Raw genomic sequence first — 22,601 nt, 5'->3', positions numbered from 1 at the left:
GACAACTCTTTATTTCTTACAAAAACCCAGCAGTAGTTTCTGCCATATAGCCCTGTTCGATAACATTTTCATGAATAACATTTCAAAGGTTAGAATGCTGATATAAGCCAATATTTCTGCAATTTTGTACAATTCTTAATTCCACTATCCTTCTGCTACATTTATGTGTACAAGAATTCTTTAATACATGTCACAAGTACATAATGTCAAAGTAAGAATGAAAGATTGGGTGACATCTTCTGATGACAATGAAAATCTTCTATGGCAATATATTACATATCAGGGCACAAAATACCTACACCCCTCAGAATTTAGGAAGTAGGGATCATACTAAAATTGTTGCCATTATTTCTTCCATACTCAATAGTTACAGGTAACAGTCAATGCAGATAATCAAACCCAGTACATGGACCAGTACAGGTTAGGTGCAGGCAGACATCAGAAATACCTGCACAGCTCCAATTTTACCTGCACTAAATAACCTGCATATACCCAGTACATGGACCAGTGCAGGTTAGGTGCAGGTAGCCATCAGAAATATCTGCATAGCCCCAATTTTACCTGCACTAAATAACCTGCATATACCCAGTACATGGACCAGTACAGGTTAGGTGCAAGCAGACATCAAAAATACCTGCACAGCTCCAACTGCATGCATATGCTGGTGGTACATGTGTTTTGAGCCTTGTATGTAGATATTTGATTAACTTGCAAGTTTTTCAGTAAAATATGTCACTGCTGTATTAATTTTCACCAAAAGTCGAATATTCAGGACAGTTCTTTGAGGGTTGTATGAGGATCAAAATTTAACTTGCTGTATTTAGGGGAAAATATATAATACACAAGAAGCTGGAACAATTTGATATCTATCCTGAAGTGATGAGTTACAGAACTAGGCACATAAAATTGCAAAATGTACCTTTTGTATAATTCTACTCTAAATTTCTATTCTTATCCCTCCAACAATTGGTGTACAAATCTGGCACACTCTCCCACTTTCGGTGCCTCTGTGATTCCCCTTTTCCTGGCCACAACGGGAACCAACTCCAGAGATCGTGCGAGCGCAATAGCGTTGTCATCGCCAACCATTAAGGAACCCAACGCCACGAGGAGACGAAAACAAGCCTCGTTGACCTGCTCTCTGTCCAGCAGTGTTGCCACGGCTGACAGACACTGAGATTTCCCCTCTATGTCCTCCGGATCCTGGATCACGGCCGCGTAGTTCAGCAGGATTGTCGCCATAGCGATACGGACGTTCTTGTTGGCACTGGCGCTGCAGTCTAAGGTTGTGGCCAGAATAGAGGCATGCTGGGATATGGCGAGACCCTTCCCCACAGGCTGGGCGAACATGTTGCACACGGCTCGCAGGGCGAGCATCTGATTGGCTGGCGGGGAGTCAGGTGAGAGGAAGGTGCGGAGGTGTTGGAGGAACTGCGGCCCGTCCTTGGAGTTGCAGAAGTGCTGGTTGACGTCGGGGTGGCGGAGGGCCAGCCGGAGGATGTCCAGAGCCGGGAACACAACGTCTGGGAAAAGAGGATGACAAAATGACATTAAGGAGAATCACTCAGCACAAAAGCTCAAAATAATATTTTTTCATGAAGCAAACTATACATAACTATCATAACTATATACAATTGTAAGTTATTAAATTAGATGTTTGCTTTTGTTTGCCTCTCAAAAGAACATTTTTCAGGTGCCAGGTTCTGAATCAACCATCATGCTCACTGTGTTATGAATGGCAGAATTTACTTGGCAGCAGAAATCAAGAACTCCAAAGATGATTTGCAAGATTCAATGTTCCCTAACATTAGAATTGTGTACACATGCATTTTTGGTCTAAACGTCTTCGTTAATTGAATCATACCTATCATGTTTTACTATTTTCAGGAACTCTTGTGTTTTAGTGTTATTGGTGTCATATGGTCTTAAAGCATAGCTTAAACTTAATTTGTGATGTTACCTTTGGGCCACTGCACGATCTTCCACAGAGTGTCCATCTGCATGGCCGTGGGCGCTGCTTGTTGCTGATTGGTCGTCACTGCCAGCAGCTGGTTGATCTGGTCCAAACCGGTTTCATCCAGTTGCATTTCTGCTGGCACCTGACTGTTGAACTCCTTAATCTTGCCTGGAATTATAAAAGTGAACCATGTAACAAATGAAATGAAAATATACAAAAAATATTAAACTTATAAGTTAAACTGCTTTTTCAGAAAATCCAGATCCTTCCTGGATACATAGTATTGTGGACAAAAATAAGCACAAAGTGCATTAATACAGATCAGAAATGACAGCAATCATATACACATGTATATCAGAAAGGATAGCAGCCTTCTCACATCAAACTCAAAACAGAAAAATTGCTTTTGTTGATAAATACATGTAGATATGCTGCATACAGAGAACAATATACATTCGTGTATTCTTGGATGTCTAAAATTACAAGTTCTATAACAACCTTCAGGGTTCTAGCTAGGATTTAATTTTAGCGTAGTGGCACTGGCCGCATGAAGAGGGAGCGAAGCAGAGTTTTTAAAAATTTGAGCTTAAAAAGAGGCCATTTCAGGGATACCCAAAGGGACAAAATGTGATTTCTAAGGTATGTACTACTGTATCCTTAATTGGTAATTTTTCACATTTGATCTGGCATTCTTGAACAAAGAAATACTGTCACCATGCCCCTATGCTGTATTGAAAATTAGCATATGGGGGTAAATTTATAGCGTAGTGGGTCAAAATTATAGCGTAGGGGAGGAAATTTTAGCATAGGGGGTCAAAATTATAGCGTAGGGGGCCCCTACGCTACTTTGCACTAGCTAGAACCCTGACCTTTGTGCGTAATAACCTTCTATGATGATGAACTACTAACCAAGGATAGCCTCAGGATTTGCCTGTTCAAACAGCAGAGGGGTGACCCTGGGGAAGTAGGGGTTGGAGGGCGGAGGCACTTGGGGTGGAGGGTTGTCCTGCATGTCTCTGGCAGCGTAGGATGGGATGTAACGACCACCTCCTGTATCGAACAAGAAGAATTTGAAACATTTTACATGTTACTATATGCTAAAAGGTTTTGCATCACCGAATGCCTGCTCTTGTAATTGTTGTAAAATATGTTTCAACTTTTTATTCAACACTTCATGGATTTTTATATTGATGTACATTGTAGATCTGACACCAATTCAGTCAATCGACTGACAGATTATTTGAGTTCTTAATAAACCAATCAATCGAGTCATCAGTAAAAGAAAAGGAAAAGTACATCGCGAAAGGACCTTGTCATCCATTCAGAAAAAGACACAATTGAATCCCTCTTTATAGCAATCTTCAAAATTCAAAGTTCAGATATTATTTCAGTACTGATGTATCTGACCTGTGAAGGGGTCACTGCCCAGTGTTGACCCCTGACCTTGCTGTGGTACATCAGCTGGTGCAGCTGACCCTGGGACGTAGCGGTTCGCACCTGGGATGGAAGAAAACAGCACATCGACAATGACATATCAGGTGAGATGCTGCAAAACTTATGACTGTCTCAATGCATAAGACAGTACCTTACCAGTATGGGATGTTAAAATGGGTACATACAGGATATTTTGTTGTAATAAGGGTGCAGGTCTAAGGGTTTATATCCCTTGAACAACCCAATGATTCCTTGATAACTTGGACTGGGGTGAAATAAATGGAATACTAGTATATTGGTAAATCCATACCCGCAGTGCATACCAGCATGGACTCCTAGAAATTAGTACATTGGTATAAACTTTGGGGGCTATAGTCTAGCAATGGTTTCCTACTGAGGAATCTAGTTGTCTCTGCAAAAGCTGAGGAAATGTCCATGTTTTATTAGTCTTTGTTAAAAAAATTTTTTTTAAGTGACAACACACACACCTGTGAAGGGATCTGCATACTGTTGTGTGTCGGGTGCAGGCCCGACTGTCATGCCCTTGGTGTTCTCTAAGATAAACTTGGCCACCTGGTCCAAGTACAGCTGACTTAACTCATTCTTCTCCAGAAAGTTGTGAGCTGCCAGCCAGGGGTCATCTGACAGGTTATAGGGTAGCTTCAGCTTGGGCCTGCCATCATCTAGGTCCACTGTGAACACGTGATCATACTCCTAGTAAGAGAAGAAGAAGTAAAAACATCTTTAAATTCATTTGATGAAATTAGAAATTAGAGTTTTCAAACTTGAAATTTCCCCTCACACATTCCTGCTCACCCCAAACCACTTCACGACATCATCACTCCAGTGAATCTCACACTCACTCTCAATATCCAGTTTAAACCTCTGTTGTTCCAGTATTTGAAAGGTTAGACATGCTTGCACACTGATGCTGAGGCTTGATGCCATTTGCCTCTATCCTGTGGGTTCATGTTAAGTAGTTTTAGGCGGTGGAAGTTGAAATGACTCAATTCCCCAGGACCCAATACAGACACACAAACTATCAATTACCATGACCAAAAAACAATACTTCCATTCCAGATTGAAAAGACTTCCAAATCACTAAGACTTTGAGATTTTGAAACTTTATGAGACTTACCTTCCCCTCATACCAGACCTTCTCTCCGGTGCCCCCTGACCCCTCGTCTGACCCCACCACATCCCCGATCTTAGTCCACTCCTGCTGGGCCATGCTCCACTGATACGCCTCCACAGTCATGCCAGACCTCACCAGCTTTGTCTGTCCTTCTTTCTTTCCTACACAGGACAAAACATTACAGAGATCACTTTGTTGGTGAAGGTTAGACATCCAGGTAATAAGATACGCCAAAGAACTCGAGCAAGTGGATATGATTTTGGAAACGAGTCAGACATTTCAGGTAGCATCTACTACATTTACACAATCCACTCCTTTTGGACTATGAAAAAATTTGTCCTCACTTATTTGGATATTGATCAATAGTTTGAGCCTATAAACCTGCTTTTCGAGAATTCTTCAGTGTCACTGATGAAAGGTAGTGGATGCTACCTGACACGTCACTTTTGGTATTTTTGCAGACGTACGAAAACAACTTTGGTACATATATGTAACAATGTGTCTAGAGCAGCTAGATTTCACCAAGTCTCTTCATCCTTTTTTTTAATTCCTCAGTTACTTTAATTTTAGATGTCCAAGTTACAGCAACTAGTTTGTCAGCTAAGTTGTTGGAATAACCTTTGCCCTACCTGGATTCTGTAGGTCCTCCTTGCCCGGCAGCTCATTAATATTAATGCCGTCCATGTCAGACGCTGCCTTGGCGGGGATGGTCGATGACGCCACCTGCTCCTCAAACTCTTTGATCTCCTCGGGACTGGCGTACCTCTCAGGAGCACAGGTGAACACCCTGGTCACATTGTCACTGTGTTTGAGGGACAAAAATGACTGATGATAATGTCCAGCTCTCTTCGCTAGGGGTAGCCTTTTGTAATACTACAGCCAGTGGCTAGTTGGGCAGGCCTTTTCTCTATATTTGTCAGAGCTAAACCAATAAAATACAATAGAAATAAGGACAAAATTTGGCATACACATTATGGTTTAATGTAGAGCCATACCAATTGAGGACAGCCTGAATTTGTGGCATTTTTAAAACTAAAAAGGCACATTTTTGGCACCTGTGCCAATTTTGTACAGGCATGTATTTTAGAAACTGCAATATAACACTGAATAAGTGATGACTTTTATTTTATTTTTCTTTAACAAAAAGTGCATTTTGGTCATGTTTTAAAAAAGATTTACTAGTGAGTAGTATATTCTTGGTTCCTAGACTTAGTACGTGATACACACATAGTCAAAGTCAAGATCAGAATTCTGTACTTTTACAAGACTTACCTGGCTCCTACAGCGATGTCACCATTACTTAAACATGCCACAGACCAGACAGACTGAGCCTGTAGAGTGATGGTCTGTATACACTCCCCACCCTTCCACACACGCACAGTCCGGTCCTCTCCTGATGTCACAAAGTCCTGACCGTTCGGCAACATGGCCAGGGAGTACACATAGTTGGTGTGGCCGTAGTAAACCTGGAGTGGACAAAAACATTCAAGTAACATGGGAACCAATAATGTTACATGTAATTCAGATTTACAATTGTTTGTGTACAATAGATTCTGAAATACTTGGACTTTTTGCCTTAACATCCGAGTCCGAGGCATAGTGACAACAATTCATAGTTGTCCTGGACTTTCCTTTGTGACCATTCTAAACCTAGCAGCAGATTTAGCATTCCAGAACTGATTTGGGTAAAGCTAGTGTCTGATTTAGATTCTTTTTTTTTTTTATAATATCAATGTAGCCAATTCAGCAGCTGATTTAGCTACAGGAAATTAAAGTTAGTGTCTGATTCAGATACTACTTTCTGATATCAATGTGCTATCATTTCAGCAGCCGATATAGGAGCTGCTTTGCCAATAGGAAAGTTAGCATCTGATTCAGATACATCTTTGCAATATCAATGTGCTACTAACCTGTGTACATTCTCCTGTTGTTAACCAGCGGCGGATAGACCCGTCATTACTGGCTGACAGAAACTCCACGTTGGAAACTACAGCTAGACTCCTCACACAGTCTTCATGTCCTGGAAAATATATCAAAAAACTTTTTTAAAACAAGCTATTGATGTTGAGAATACAAGATGACAACTTGTCCTCATGATTTCTTCAGAAAAACACAGAAGAAAGCAGAGTCAGGTACAGTGCAGATAATCATTGGACAAAAATAACACTTGTTCCAGAAGTAATGTGTGGCGGAAACGTGGACAAGTTCCAGTATACGTTCACATATTGACCAACAACATACGAGGATTCATTTCCTGAACTACATTGCTCATGTGACGACTGTTACTGCAAATACAACTTAGGAGTGGTCTCATTACCTTGAGGGTATCTATTGACTGTCTACAAGGTGAGATAGAAAGATAATTAATATTAATTTCAACAGTTATTGTTTACCGACCTGTGAAAGTCTGTTCACACCTCCCCGTCCGCCACATCTTGATGGTCTTGTCTGCGGAGCCCGTCAGCATGATCCCGTGTTCCGGCATGATGGCGACCGCCCACACGGCCGCCTCGTGTCCCGACAGAGTCATCATGCACCGGTCCTTAAATCAATCAATCAATCATCAATCAATCAGCCAACCAACCAATCAATCAGCAAACCAGCCAACTAAACAATCAATCAATCAAAACTGGTTTATTGGTAAAAAAAGGCGTTGCAGCCAAAGGCTGAATTATGCCTTCTGTACATTTCACATTACAAAGTGTTAACAGTATAATGTAAAAACATTAGTATATAACACATTTCTACTACCTTCAGCCACACGCGAGCAGTCTTGTCCCAGGAACCACTCAGGAGGGTCCCAAACTTTCCCGCTGCCAGAGAGCAAACTGCAACAAGAAGTCAGACATTTCAAACTTGTGAGAAGTAGATATACTATAATGTTTTGTCGGTGAAGGTTAGACATCCAGGTAAAAAGATACGGCTTACTTTTCGTCAGCTTTTCTGACAATTCTCCAGTGTCACTGACAAAAGGTAGTGGATGCTACCTGAAACGTCTGACCGTTTCCAAAATCATATCCAGTTGCTTGAGTAACTGTTTTTTGGCTTACCTGTGTTCTTATGTCCGGTAAGTTTGTAGACTGGTTCTGGGGACTCCAGACTGTACATGTGGATGTTGTGGTCGTTGCTACCGGTTACCACCAGTCCGTGAGGGTAGTCATCAGAAGGAGGCAGGAGGCAGACACTGGAGATGAAGTTACTGTGTCCTGTCATCACATGGGCCTCCATAAAGCTGTTATCTTCACTGAAACACAAGTCAGGAAGTTTCTGTTAAATCAAGGATGCTATATATATAAATGTCTTTGGTTAAATTATGCACCCAAAAGTGAAAATTTCTTACTGACAGGAGGTGCAGGTATATCATTCAAAATTTCAAATAATTTTTTTTTTCTTTTCACTTTAGATTTCTTTTGATAGTCAGTTAGAAATGTCAATAACTTGAGGTCTTAGTTTACAGGATCATCTCAGGGTTAGGGCGGGTCTGCCTGTCAATACTAGTACTAGTAGTGGAAAAATGTCCTATATACAGGCCAAGGCCATTATGTTATATTATATCCCTAACATATATCCCTTGGGATTTAAGGATGTGATGTTTTACTTCTAAAAATAGCATTGCTCATTCCAAGTTTCATTTTGCTACTACCAAAACATAACTATATCATAACGTTATATGATAGTATAATGTTTGTTCTTATCTTGTCAAAGTCTAACACAGCTATGATGGCAATCATGACATGCAAAGTTTGTCACAAATTAAGAGCACTGACAAAGATATAAGAAGAGCACTAGACAGAGGCCTGAACTGGATCAACTGTAACAGAAGCTAAAAACAGCTGTTTATCATACGTTAACATAAACAGTACTAATCCACCCTGTCGTATATGTACAGACAGGCATTCCCAAAGTTTCGCCCCCCTCCCCACTTCTCCGATGACAATGAGGAGGATACCGAAACTCTCAGAATGACGGTGCATTATCGGGGTATACGTACGAGTTTGGGGCCCACAGTCGCGTTGTTTGGTCTCTGGATGCCGTCACAACAGCGCCGTCGGGAAAGACAGCGGCAGCGACCGCCTGACGTCCATAGAATGTCCGATAAGCGAACATCTCAACTTGTACACGCCGGTTGTGACGCGCCGGATTGAGTACTTAGAATGCTCCATACAAAAAGTCGTAGTACGGTCACGATACGTCAAATGAGGCTGATTTATGTGTTCCCGTGATGTCAACGAGTCAGACCACCGTGTGTGGGTCAGTTGGAAATTCAAAAATCACTGGAAGACGAGATATGTCCCGTCAAAGTTGACCTGCTAAGTACTCATTTTGGCGTGGTTTTTCTGTGTTTTGCGGTCTGCATGGGGGCTTTCAGACTACCGCTGTCCAGTCTACTTCCGGGTCAAACCACTCCCCCTAACAGCTGCTAATACGCGTATGTGTGCTTATACTTGGACGGCGATTGCGTTCGATACGGATGTTCTGGCCAGTGTTATAACTAACAGTACGGCCCGGAGTCTCTTTTGTTATCACACATGCTTCCAAATGTTTCATAGAATAACTCGAACGGCCCCCGTTACACAAAAAGTGTAACGGTCGGGTTGGTACGTTGGGCAATACGGCATACACAGCGTAGTATTACTATATATTTTATTTTTTTATTGCAAGATAACATGTAAGCCTTACCTCTAATAGTTGTTCTATCAGGATCACTCAGTTTAACCATGCTAATTGTTTCTTCGAACTTCACGTTACACCCTATTCACCCTAACCATTCTGACCGGGACATATCATTCATGTTTCTAATGAAACATACCGTAACTTGTCTTACAGACAATCTGTTTTGCTGTGCGCACGTATGTAAGTTGTAATGTAGTTCATTTTCGTTCACGACAATTTCAGTTATGGGGTATTTGTAACTTTGGACTACATATATATCTTTAAATGGAACAATGCTAGAATGTCTACATACATGTAAAAATTGCTTGACAAATAAAGACGGTAGATTTTTCACCTGTGTCACTTGAATGATATAGCCCAGTGAACAAGAGAATTCTCACCTGTGTCATAGAAATGACATAGCCTTAACATGGCATATATATGTCACCTGAGCCATTGGAATGATATAGCCCTGAACAGCAGAAGTTCCACTTGTGTCATAGGAATGACATAGCCGGCAGATATTTTACCTGTGTCACAGGAATGACATAGCCCTAAGACGGCAGATATTTTACCTGTGTCACAGGAATGACATAGCCCTAAGACGGCAGATATTTTACCTGTGTCATAGGAATGACATAGCCCTAAGACGGCAGATATGTCATTCCAATAACCATCATGGAAATTCTGTTAGTGTTCAAGGCTATATCATTCCAATGACACAGGTGAAATACGAATGATATAGCGCCTTAGCCAACAGAATTTAAACCTTCTCTTGTAAGTTTAGCTTTGTTGGTAAAAGTCATTATGAAACAAGTTTGAACTGCTATTGCGGTGTCACGGGGTTTGCGGTATATCTTAACTTTCTGGGACCGTCCTCTTTAGATAGAGCAAGTCCGTATCCTGGATGCGCTCTAAGTGCGACGTCTTCTTGGTAGAGTAAGTCCGTATCGAGGATGAGCTCTGAGGTGCGATCTCTTTGGGATAGAGTAGGTCCGTATCCAGGATGCACTCTAAGTGCCGACCTGTCCTTCAAATTCTGTGCAGCCGACTATAACGTTACAGAACTTCGCGGGCGCCAATATTCGGGGGCACGTTCAACTTCGGCTGCACATCCTCCAGCGCACACCGGGGGACGAAAAAAACAACATTGTGCATATTCAGCTGTATGACACACTTCAAAGTATACACTGTTTGACTGTATGCTAACCTGTAAATGATGGAAACATTTTCCGTCTGAAAACTGTGTCAAACTGTCAATGGTATGACACACTGTCAATGTAAATACTGTTTAAAGTGTATATTCACCCACTTATGACGGAAACATTTTCCGTCTGAAATCTTTGTCAGTGGTATGGCACATTGGCAAAATATATACTGTTTAGACTGTATATTCACCCACTGATGACGGAAAACGTTTCCACCCGAAAACTGTGTCAATAGTATGACACACTGCCAAAGTACCGCTATACAATGTTTATATTATATAGTTATGCACTTATGAAGAAAAGTTTTATGCCGGAAATTGTGTCAATGGTTTGACAAAATATCAAGGTATACACTGTTTTGACTGAATATTCACTAAGATATCGATATATGATGGAGAGCTTTCCATCCCAAAACTGTGTCAATGGTATGACGCAATGTCAAAGCAAAGTATGCTCTGTTTCAACTGTAAATCCATACACAGTTACGACGGAGGACTTTTCCGCCATGACACACTTTCAAAGTCTTCACTGTTAGACTGTATGTTCACATACTTAGGCCATGTTGATTTGATTATATGGATGACATCCGCGCGCGCATGAATTTTCGGCCGTTTCCCAAAAAAAAGTTTTCAACCATACTTTAAATCGTGCAAAACAGTTGCTAAATGAGCAAAAATATACCATAAGTTGCAAGGAAAACATTTAGAAACGATACCAATGTCGTAGAATACCAAAATCAAAAGGAAAAAAGACAAAAATGTAAAGAAATGAATTCGAAGAGTAAATTATTCGCCATAACATATTCTGTGCCATTTGTTCAACCTTCATGACCACGTAGATTTCATAGTGAAAGCAACTTTTTTTATTATTCGCACGCGCGCATCAGATTTGGGGTTCCCAGAGGATGTCATCCATATAATCAAATCAACATGGCCTTATGACGGAAAACTTTTCAGTCCGAAAAATGTGTCAATGATATGACATCCTGTCAAGGTATTCACTGTTTAGACTGTACATGCAAACAATTATGACGGAGAACTTGCCTTCCAAAAACTGTGTCAATCGTATGACACACTTTCAAAGTACACTGTTTGGACTGTACTAGTAGTCACACACACTAATTTTACAGAGAAACAGTTTTCCGTCCTAAAACATTGTCGATGGTATGACACACTTACAGTCTACACTAATTAGTTTGATTCACGCAGTTATGATAGAGTACTTTTCCGTCTTAAAACTGTGTCCGATTGAATGGTTTGACCCTTTAAAAGCATAGTTTTTTTTACACTGTTTAGACTGTATACATGTACACACGCACTTATGACGGAAAACTGTGTCAATCGTATAACACACTTTAATAAAAATAAAAGTATAGTTTTTTTACACTGTTTAGATTGTATGTTCACCCACTTGAGATGAAAAACTTTTAAGTCCAAAACTGCCAATGGCATGACACAATGTCAAAGCAAAGTATGCATTGTTTCAACTGTATATCCCCGCAGTTATGACGGAAGACTTTTCCGTTTAAAAACTGTGTCAAAGGTATGACACACTTAAAATTCTTCACTATTTAGACTGTATGTTCACATACTTATGACGGGAAACTTTTCCGTCCGAAAATCGTGTCAATGATATGACCGTGACTGTCAAGATATTCACTATGATATAAGTGTACAAGTGTAAATTGAGTGTGTCGCCACGTACCGCGTCTTGTCATTATATGTTTCAATAAAAAAAAATATTCCCTGAACGTTTCATGCACGTGCACACAATTATGATGGAGAACTTGCCTTCCAAAAACTGTGTCAATCATATGACACAGTACACTTTCAATGTTGGACTGAATAGTCGGGCACTAATTTCATAGAGGAACAGTTTTCCGTCCTAACACATTGTCGATGCACATGGTATGACACACTTAAAGTCTACACTATTTAGATTGTATATTCACGCAGTTATAACACAGTACTTTTCCGTCTTGTGTCAATCGTATAACACATAGTTTTCTTTGCACTGTTTAGACTGCATGTTCACCTACTTAAAATTAAAATACTTTTCCGTCCAAAACTGTGTCAATGGTATGACACAATGTCAAAGCAATGTATGCATTGTTTCGACTGTATATCAGTCGTATGTTGCTGTTCAAACATCCAAATTATGAAATCTCGTAATTTGTCGAGTACTACTCCACGTCGTCTGACAGTGTACTCGATAGTGTGACCCCTGGTGTGACCCGGAAACAGATGCGCAACCGGGTGCCACGAAACCCCCATGTGGTGCGTATTTCAGTCAAAAACAACATGGCGGAAACCGCCTAAATTCTGAGTAAGGGCGAACTTTGACGCGTTAATCCGTGGATCCAGTATAAGTTGAAGTCATTGTTTGAACTACACAAGGTTCTTTGTACCTTTCTGATTACGGAGATACATTGTATGGTCTCATTTGACGTATCGTGACCGTACTACGACTTTTTGTATGGAGCATTATAAGTACTCAATCCGGCGCGTCACACGGTGTCACTGGAAGCCATTTTGCCAAGAATGGTTTTGTATGGCAGACCGCATGCAAACTACACAAAATATCATAAAGATTTAAATGACCACACACGTATCGGTTGAATAATCTTTGACAAATTAAGAGAAATTAATAAAAATATAAAACTATCTAGTGTTTTTTTCATTCATTTTCATCGCTGTAATGTTTGATTCACACATTTAATCAGTTTTTGCAGCATGTAAATGCTGTCTGGAAACTGGTTAAATTTCAAGGAATGTCTTTTGCAATAGAATATGTGCCTGCCTATTAATGATGTAAAATATAGATTAAATCCACATTTTTACACACAGTTACAGATATTACCATCTGTATCAGTCTCTTTAGTCATATTAATTTTCATTTTTTGTTCATTGAGGATTGTTTAGGGAAAAAAAGGAAAAGATACTGTCCCTTCTCCACAGGCATAAAAATGTCTACTTCAGCCAGGCCATACTTCGGGTCCTGGCGGGAGTTTTCAAAATGGTGGTAAGGGGTTTGTGTGTGATGTTTACAAGTGGGTAGTACTTAAATTTTCTTCTTTTCCTCTCGGTTGTGGCAGTCAATCCAAACCTTGGGTGTTGTAACGGTTAGATCTGACATTTTTGGCAGCCATAGTACTATTCAGTGTTTCTAGATTCGATGGTAGTCCGGTCTTGAGCACCTAAGTGATCCTAAGTGTTTTGGGAAGTGAACAGCTGCATCGAGAGTAAACTGGAGTTAATTATTTTTCGATGAAAGTCCATCTCCGGAGAAACCCTACTCGAAGTCTGGTCCGGACACAGCTGTTAGTTTGGTGATCAAGAAAGCGTCCACTTGATATAGCTCGAGGATTTAAACTGCTGTCTACTACAAGAGGCCAAAAATTATGCAGTGTACAACAGGTAGGTATGGTTCAGCAAGGAGGTTAAACCTACTTGGGTTCAGGAAGCATCGAAGAAGCCTGATGACTAGATTTTTTTGTGCTCGTGATAGTTTAGTATTCTATTCAATAACTCTGCTGCATGCAAAAGTACATTATGTCTGAAAAGAGCACAACAGACATAACAACAATGGTACAATGCCATCAAGGCTAGTTATAATAGAAGCAATAAAATTATATGATGCGATCCTAATGTTATTTTTTTGGATAAAGAAAAACAAGACTGCACAGAAGGATAGCAAGACCCATGCAAAAAACAATTGGTTTCAGTGGTTCCTGCAACTTGTTTGAATTTATTGTAATGTTACTAGTAGAAGAATTCGAGCATGTGGAATACCAATGATCTTATATTGATGACCATGTTTTATAATACCACATGGCAGTATGCAGTCTTCAATTATTCAGTGCAATCCTATCATCATATCCTCTTCGTGACTTCACTCTACCTTCTCCTAACTGCACTCAATTTTTACATGTCTCTGACTCAGTATTTTCTATTCAATGTGTATTGTTTACTGTATACACACACTACAATGTGTATGTTTGTTCAAGTGAGCCTCAATACTTCTAATAGATAAAACCATACGAATAAAACTTTGTCTCAGGTATATCGTTTTGTACTGATAATTCATCAGTTGTAACATCCCCAAGATTAGATAAAAGCTATTGCCTTTTTTGTCAAAACAAGGAGGTTGATTATTATTTTTACCCGTCGATTTATGGAATAGTCTAGTGACCTTTGACCGGATTTGAGAGGCCCCAATGCAAACGAGTAATCCGGTTCGACACGCTTTGTTCCCGCTTGGTGCCAAAGCGCTTTACGTTTCCAACCTACTGCTGAATGTAGCTGTCTTTGGCAAAATTTTCCCCCAAAACTGCTCAAAACCATGGAAATCGCGGTGAAGACAGAACCGGGGACCTCCCAGGAAAGTTGTGACGCAAACGGCGCGAACTATGAACATCAGGGCGACGCAAATTTCGTGGACGACTTCGGGGATCCGGAGTGGAGCACCCCGCGCAGTACGATGTTCGGGATCGATGAAACCAGACATCTCCTGAAAATCTGGGGCGAGAAGAGCATCCAGGACGACCTACGCACGACCAAACACAACAGAGCCATCTACGAGCGCGTACGGAAGCGAATGGCGGCACTGGGGTACAACCGCACGGTGAAACAGCTCCACGACAAGTGCAAGAACCTCAGCGTGGATTACCGGAAGGCCAGAAGCCTGAAGAACGCCGGGCGAGATGTACCCGGTACCGGACGGGCGATCTTAAAGTTCTACAACGAGATGGACAGGATCTTAGGGCAACGGGACACTGCAAGTTCAGGGGCGGAGGAGAACATAGCTGAAGGTACGTAGCTTAAGCCTGAACTCGTTTACATATCAGTCTTAAAGAGTCTTGATCATGATCAACCGGTTTTTCTAGTTGTCCACATAAGTGTGTGTGTTGACAAGTTCTGTTACTACTAGTAGTTTATATTGACACTGGAAACATCTGGAAGTAATCTCTGTAATAATAGATTTATCCAGTAGTAGAATTTAAATTATTGTCCATGAATACCTAAATTTTGTTCTTCTAAATTATTTAAAACCAATAAAAGTTCTTAAATGGCATTAGGGCGTGGTAGAATGTAAACAAGTGTACTTACCAGTGCAGTGTTAACTAGAATATGATTTTGATAATTACAACTCATACATTACAACTTAATCTTTTGTTATTCAAGACTCAAACTAGTAGTTATTTGTAAACTAAATGTCTATGCATGTATTGTGAAAAAACAGTATTCCTGTTTGAAAAATTGTTGGACATAAGAATGTTTCAAAGTGATTCTGAAGAATGTTTTACAGTAAGTTCTACTTTCCAGCTACTTCTAAAGCCATGTTTAATACCATATGTATCATTTCATTCCCGCAGACGATAGTCACAGCTCCAGCTCCCTGACGGAGAATGAAACATTATCGTACACCCTTCCTGGGACCCACTGTGCCAGGGCTGCAGATGGAAGATTTACACACGTCCCGTACATGCATGACCCAACAAAGTCGCCAGGCGCCCCCCGACCGATCTGGTCAGACACCGAAACACTCGCCCTCATCAACATCTGGGGAACGGACAAGTTTCAGTCCCTCCTGAAGTCCGTACACCACAAGAAACCGATCTTCAAGGAGATTCAAGGGATGATGAACGCTCAAGGGTACCAGCGAACGGCGAAGCAGCTCAAGGACAAGTGTAAGAACCTCCTTGTTGAGTACAGGAGAGCGCGGCGCTCAGGGGCCGATGACACGAGCCGGCGGTCCATGTTCAAGTTTTACGACAAATTCCACAGCATCATGGGACAGGAGACAGACAGTTCAGCAGCAGGCCTGGAGGAGTCGCAAACTTCGGCGCCAGAGATGGAAGATTTGGGAGGTATGAGAAGACTCACTGTGTTCCTTGTTTATTGTTTTAGTATTGTAGTAATATTATTTTACGCTTGTGTGAAAAAGAGAAGAATAATCAGTAGCATGTAACTGTTGTAAGTTCATCTGAGTTGGTAAAGCGCATTACGAGAAAGTTTAAACTATTCTCCAACTAGAAGAAATTTACTGGAATTTTTGACAGAATCGCTCAATTTTTTTCAGCTTTCGTGTGCTTACTTAGTGTGCCTTTTCTCCACCTTTAAGATGACAGCCCTGGTTCGCCCTACCCCATCAGTGTTACAACAGTGGTCAGAAACATGGAGGAAGCAGAACAGCCAAGTCCCCATGGTAGCAGTGAAGACTACAGCCCCTGCCCAGCGTCAGCACACATCGGTATGTCATCTGATGACGCTAATCTCAGCAATCCAGCACAGAGCCACCGGGCGCCATGGCTCAACTCCGAGACAAGGGCTCTCCTAGAAATCTGGGGACATAAAAACATCCAAGAAGACATTCGCAGAACCAGGCACAACAAGGTGATCTTTAAGAAAATCCAAGGGAAGATGCAAGAACGTGGCTTCTCGAGGACTGTGACACAACTACAGGCTAAGTGCAAGAGTCTGGCTAAGGAGTACAGGAAGGCAAAGAGGAACTCTGCAGATGATGAGGGGCGTCGGCTTATTTGCAGATTTTACAATGAACTGGACAGCATACTGAGCAGTTATGACAATCCCTGTTTGGAATCTGTGACTGACTCACAAACTAAAAGGCCTCTGTGTGATACCTTAAGTACTGAAGAAGGTACAGAAAGATGAGCTAGTCAATCTGTCATTGTAGTGGGTGATTGTTTTCTATTTACCCTCCCTATCCTCAGTGCTGAAGAACTTTCTCTGTCCTTAGTACTGAAGACCCTTCCCTGTCCTTAGTGCTGAATGCTTCTCCCTGTCCTTAGACCCTTCCCTGTCCTTTTGGAGTCCTCAACCTTTTGAGGTTAGCATGCAAAGGGAAGAGTACTGAAGACCCCTCCCTGTCCTTAGTGCTGAAATACTTTCCTGTACCCTGTCCATAGGACTGCATAGCATATATTGTTGACAACAGCTAGTAAGAACAGATGGAGGGTCCTAGAACTGGCTTGTTGATAAAATTAAGTGTAAAAGGCAGCTGAAAGTATCAAAGTTTATAAACCAACAACTTTACAATTGCTTATCCTTTCATACCACATGTAGAGTACTTCCATATGTAATATAGCTGCTTCTTTCTTCCTATAAGTTCACTCTGTCTGTCTGTGAACTGAAGAATAGTATTTTTCTTAAAGATGTGATGTGAGCAGTAAATGGTACATGTATATTTGCATGTAACCCAATGACAGAGACTTGCACGGAGCCTCTCTTGTTTGAAAAAGTACATTTCTCTTTTGCAGGAAACGGCCCCTTCCATCCCTCGCAGCCCAATGGAAACTTGACCGCCATGAATGGGACAGGAGTGAAGCGGGCGCGGATGGAGGATTCGGAGTCAGAGTCTGACGGAGGAAACTGTGAGATGATCAGTCCTCGCCCCAAGACCTCATCCACCAGAATAGTCCCAGGTTTGTGTGGTGTAACAGCAGAGCATTCGGCTCAGAACCAAGAGGTCCTGGGTTCGAATCCTGCCATGTCTCCAATCTTGTGCCCTATTGAAAGGCACTTTACATGATTTTCCTCACTTCACTTAGGCAATGAGTTTGCCAGAATAGGTAAATAGATAAATAAATCAATAGAGCTAGTTGTGGGTTATAATTTTCTAATAACAAAGAAGTACAGTAGTGTGTATTTACATAGTTTTGCACTGTAAGAGTTGACACATCTAACTGAGTCTCTGATGCCTTCCTCCTGTACAGGAAAGAGGTTCTTTTCCCTGAAGGCAGCTGGCTGTGTGTTCCAGTCCGAACACTGGCAGCCACGCGGGGAAACAGTGTACCAGCCCCTCCAACATGAAGTACTGATCAACGCCACCAACATAGAACAGATCAGCTTCTCCGAGGGCCTGGCCTTTGTAGGGAACCAGGCTGGGGCCTATGTCAGTACAGAATCAGGTGTGTAGGCAAAGGGAGAGGGCTGGAAGTATTGTTTTGGGTGGTGCTGATTTATGCTAGGTTTGTATGTTTGGATTCCAAAATGAGTGGGTGGAGATTGAGTTTCACTTGATTGACAGGGGTTTGACCCTGCATACCCTGGGTTCAAGGATGTGGTCACCAGGAATGTATGAAACCTAAACCATGGTGTAATAGTGGAGTAAGCTTCATCATTCAAACATATGAGAAGCATTTTATGATGTAATTCACAAACTATATCACCTTTTCATACTTCTTGTTGTTTCTCTTGTAGACTTGCACAGCAGGTGGATATTTTGTAAATGGTAGCAGAACTAGTGTATGTGACGTCACAAACCTAACAGTTTCTTTTGACTGCGTCGAAGACATTGCATGGTACAAGTAAAGGCTATCATATGTCTCTCCAGGTCACATGATCCACCTATGGCGCCATGACAACCAAGAGCGTAAACTTTACGTGTCACGGACATTCCTCTTCACTAACTACCAGGTCAGCATGTGTTGTTAATACTTACTTACAGCAAAAAATTTCCAACACATGTACAAACTTAGCATATCTTATGATTTTTTAAAAAGTACTAGTTTACTATAACATAAATTAGACTTTGAATTTATGACACTAAACCTTGGACATTGCTATAGTTTATGTCAATGATAAGGATTTACTGACAAGATGTATAATTTTTTGGTTATATCTTTTCCTTTACAGATGTACAGTGAGGTGCGAGAGGTGCTAGAGCAGTTGTAAAACCAAAAAGGATGATATCGCATGGAAGAGACAAGAAAACAACCTGGTCTTAATAGCAGTTTTTATATCAATAGTGTCATGTTGAAAGCAGTGTGGAAAGGTTGTGAACAAGTATCTTATATGTAGATATATATGGTGCACAAAATAGTGCATGATAAGTTTTTTTTGCAATAAGTTAAAATGCTTCCCACACTACATGTTGCATACGGCAGCACCCATCTGCTATTCAATAGCCCTCTGCCTCTACAGCCTCAAAAGGGCTATGGAACTACCTTTACCTTTTTACATGTATTTTGGCAGGAGCAGAGAAACATTGTGGCAATATTATCAGAGCTTTATGCATGTATACTGTCCTTAATTAGTGTTGTAGAATGTCTACAACTAGTACATATATAATACAAACTCTTGCCTATGGTGCAATGTCATATGCCAGTTGCTACATATTGTATTGTGCTTTTAATGTGGAAACAAGCCCCAGTGCCACGGTCTATGAATTGTTCAGTGCAAAAATACTTAATGCAAAATATACTGCACAAATGAGTCATAAACTTCCCAAACCATACTTAGTGATAAGAGTGCGTTTATAAATGAATATTGAAAAGTTTGTAACTTCTAGGTTTTCTTTAGTATGTAGCTGGATAGTGAGCTAGGAAGAAAGAAACTCTTATCCAATGTACTGGGCACTATGTGCCACATACCTATAATATACACACATGTAACATATCAGTTTTAATATTTGTTCTCATACAGTTCTCAATGTAAATACCTTTCAACTACCAGTGTTATATCCATAGACATGTCTGTACAATATCTTCATCACAATGATCTTTCAATATAGACTAATGAAAGTACAAAGTGTCTTTTTTTATTTCATAAGTTGCTTTGAAACTACCAGACTTAAATGGCTCCTAGGTGAATGTATTTAAGGTCTAAAAAGTGACAGATATATCATCAAGACCTTCCCGCGTCAGAAAAATTGGGCTGTCGGAAAACATCACCATCTTCCCTCCTAACATCTACTTTGAGATGACGTAACAGCCCCGGTCATTGACCTTTAGGGTCAGTAGGGCTCCGCCATCTTGGGGTCATAAAATTTCCAGTGTGGAGTTCTTTGGAGTTTGGTAGCTCTCGAAGAAGATGTCTCTGAATCGTATAATCCAAACTGCGATGGTATGGAGCATCGCAAGCTTCTACGGCTCCGTAATGTTGGTGACGATGACGCTCAGTGCCATCCGGCGCGGTCCTCGGGCGTTCTTCGGCTACAAGTCTCGCCCCGACCGGCCCAAGTGCCTGGACGATCCTGACCTGGGAACTCACGGCTACGTTCGGCTGAAGACCAGCGGGCTGAGGTTCCACTATGTGGCGGCGGGGGAGCCGCAGAAGCCGCTCATGCTGTGTCTGCACGGCTTCCCGGAGTGCTGGTACTCCTGGCGCCACCAACTCAAGGAGTTCAGGTAACGGTCTTCTTCTTGGCTTGGCTTCGTGTCCAAGTACAAGCTGGTGTGATTACCGGGTATAGGGAAAAACGGTCCGGTCCATTGCGGGTTTGTTTTGGTGTAGTCAAACTTGCCCGATATAATTTGCCACTAGGTGGTTGAGTTTCAGTGCATGATGCATACAAGTGATTGCTGACCTTTTACAAATCTCTAAGCAGATGGTGTATAATAAACTCAGCTATCAGCCAGAAATTACAATTTTCTATTGCAACATACTCGAAGACTAGTATTTTGAATAGTTGTGAATTACATGTAATTAAGTCTTACTTACAACTGTAGGATGCTGTACTACAGTATATATCATTGACCCAGAAGGAAAGCACCAGTTGTTGAGATTTTTGTATGACTCATGTACCTTCAGGAACTCCTACCGAGTTGTCGCTCCAGACCTACGTGGTTACGGTGAGACCGAGTCCCCACAACCCTCTGGCTACCACGGCTGGCCCAACTTCAGCATGGCCCACCTGACCAATGACGTGCGAGAGCTGATAGAAGCTCTAGGCTACAGCTCCTGCACCCTGGTGGCACATGACTGGGGTGGCGCTGTTGCCTGGGACTTCACCATCAACAACCCTGATCTTGTGGACAAGCTGATCGTGATGAACATCCCCCACCCTGCCATGTTTCAGAAGTACCTCAGCACCCACTTCTCGCAGTTCCGCAAGTCCTGGTACATGTTCTTCTTCCAGCTGCCATGGCTGCCAGAGATACTCTGTAGATCCTTCGACTTTGAGGTAAGGGGGAAAGAAGAAAATGCTCTTGAAATGCAGGAACCCTCCCTGGCTACTTGCATGCTTAACTGAAAGACTTTGAGGTAAGGGGGAAAGAAGAAAATGCTCTTGAAATGCAGGAACCCTCCCTGGCTACTTGCATGCTTAACTGAAAGATTGGACACATTTGTGTTGCATTCTCAGGAGTTAGAAACTTTCAAATGATCTGCATTTTCAGGTACCATAATAAGGTTTAAACAGTTTATCTAGGTCATGAGGAAAGAGGTCAAGACAAAATGTGACAAGATGCAACAGTTTATGAGATTGAAGTCTTGAAGATAATTCATTTTTTTTTAAATGAACATGACAGAAATTTAAAAGATGTTGTTGTTGAGATCAGTTGTTTCCTAGATTCTTTTTATACCCGGTAACCATATGTGTTTTTTTTTCTTTGTCTAGCTGATCACTGATGCCTTCCAAGGTAAAGAGATGGGCTGCCGACGCAGTGGTGCCATAACAGATGAAGACTTGGAAGCCTTGAAGTACACTTTCACCAGACCTGGGACCAGCATAACTGGAGGTATTGACATGACTCTTTCTTCTTTTTAGCTTTTGGACTTACATCAAACAATCATTTTATTGAGAAAGATTACAAGTATATACCTATAGCATAGTACATGCAATGCTAGAAATAGCCTGTGGTGTGGGATATTGATTTTAGCTTAAACTTTCCTTCTATCCTTTTAGCCATCAACTACTACCGCACTAATAGATATCAGCTACTACCCTTCTTTTATGAAGTGATGCACGACCAGGTTATAATGTCCTGTAATATATGTATGTTTCTTCTATCACCTAGGCATCAACTACTACCGTGCCGCCTTCAAGACCTTCCCACCTCGCAGCTACAAGGGCACGAAGGTTCAGTGTCCCACCTTGCTGATCTGGGGGGACCAGGACGGGGCCTTGGAGGTGGGCCTGACGGAGGGGACGGACCGGTTTGTACCAGACTTCACGCTGAAGCTGGTGCCGGGAGCCAGCCACTGGGTACAGCAGGACCAGCCGCAGGTGGTCAACGGGCACATGAGGGAGTGGCTGAAGGAATGAGGAGGGGATGGATGAAGTGAATGCGGAAACTTTTGCGGTTGTTTTATTTTGGCAGTGAACTAACATCTCGAGATCAGAACACAGTGAATGTGAACTGTTTCCAGTGCGAACTTCAAAATCATTATTTCCCCTCCTACCGTAAAAGAGACACTGTGAAAGTTTCTGCATTTACAGCAGTATAGTAGGCGTCTCCATGGCATATAAC

The 22,601-nt window shown here is 41.5% G+C and overlaps 2 protein-coding genes across 3 annotated transcripts; one reads left to right on the top strand and one right to left on the bottom strand.

Moving 5' to 3' along the window:
• Positions 1–933: 933 nt before the first annotated feature.
• LOC109475181 (phospholipase A-2-activating protein-like) lies at positions 934–13,020 on the bottom strand. The gene is made up of 14 exons (XM_019775741.1): positions 12,903–13,020; positions 8,518–8,653; positions 7,577–7,770; positions 7,278–7,354; positions 6,924–7,068; positions 6,437–6,546; positions 5,799–5,992; positions 5,156–5,328; positions 4,530–4,687; positions 3,880–4,105; positions 3,365–3,454; positions 2,867–3,007; positions 1,961–2,125; positions 934–1,523 (listed from the first exon to the last, which is right to left on the bottom strand). The coding sequence occupies exons 2-14, from the start codon at positions 8,631–8,633 to the stop codon at positions 952–954; spliced, it is 2,361 nt and encodes a 786-aa protein (XP_019631300.1). The 5' UTR covers positions 8,634–8,653; positions 12,903–13,020; the 3' UTR covers positions 934–951.
• A 1,535-nt stretch (positions 13,021–14,555) lies between these two features.
• On the top strand, positions 14,556–22,407 carry LOC109475214 (epoxide hydrolase 4-like). Of its 2 annotated transcripts, XM_019775808.1 has the most exons (8): positions 14,556–15,197; positions 15,762–16,256; positions 16,511–17,047; positions 17,667–17,831; positions 18,123–18,317; positions 18,743–18,825; positions 19,045–20,537; positions 20,941–21,147. In XM_019775808.1, exons 1-7 carry the CDS (start codon positions 14,729–14,731, stop codon positions 19,081–19,083), a joined length of 1,983 nt encoding a protein of 660 aa, XP_019631367.1. In that variant the 5' UTR covers positions 14,556–14,728; the 3' UTR covers positions 19,084–20,537; positions 20,941–21,147. The 2 variants fall into 2 exon arrangements, with proteins under 2 accessions (XP_019631367.1, XP_019631366.1); XM_019775807.1 differs by lacking the exons at positions 14,556–15,197; positions 15,762–16,256; positions 16,511–17,047; ... (1 more) ...; positions 18,123–18,317; positions 18,743–18,825 and adding exons at positions 21,749–21,869; positions 22,149–22,407 and having other exon boundaries at positions 19,974–20,537; positions 20,941–21,313.
• Positions 22,408–22,601: the final 194 nt, after the last annotated feature.

The sequence above is a fragment of the Branchiostoma belcheri genome, unplaced genomic scaffold, assembly GCF_001625305.1.
Source record: "Branchiostoma belcheri isolate BF01 breed outbred unplaced genomic scaffold, Haploidv18h27 scaffold33, whole genome shotgun sequence".
NCBI classification, from domain to species: Eukaryota; Metazoa; Chordata; class Leptocardii; order Amphioxiformes; family Branchiostomatidae; genus Branchiostoma; species Branchiostoma belcheri.
The sequence above is the reverse complement of the archived record's forward strand: the minus strand, read 5'-3'. Positions and strand labels throughout refer to the sequence as shown.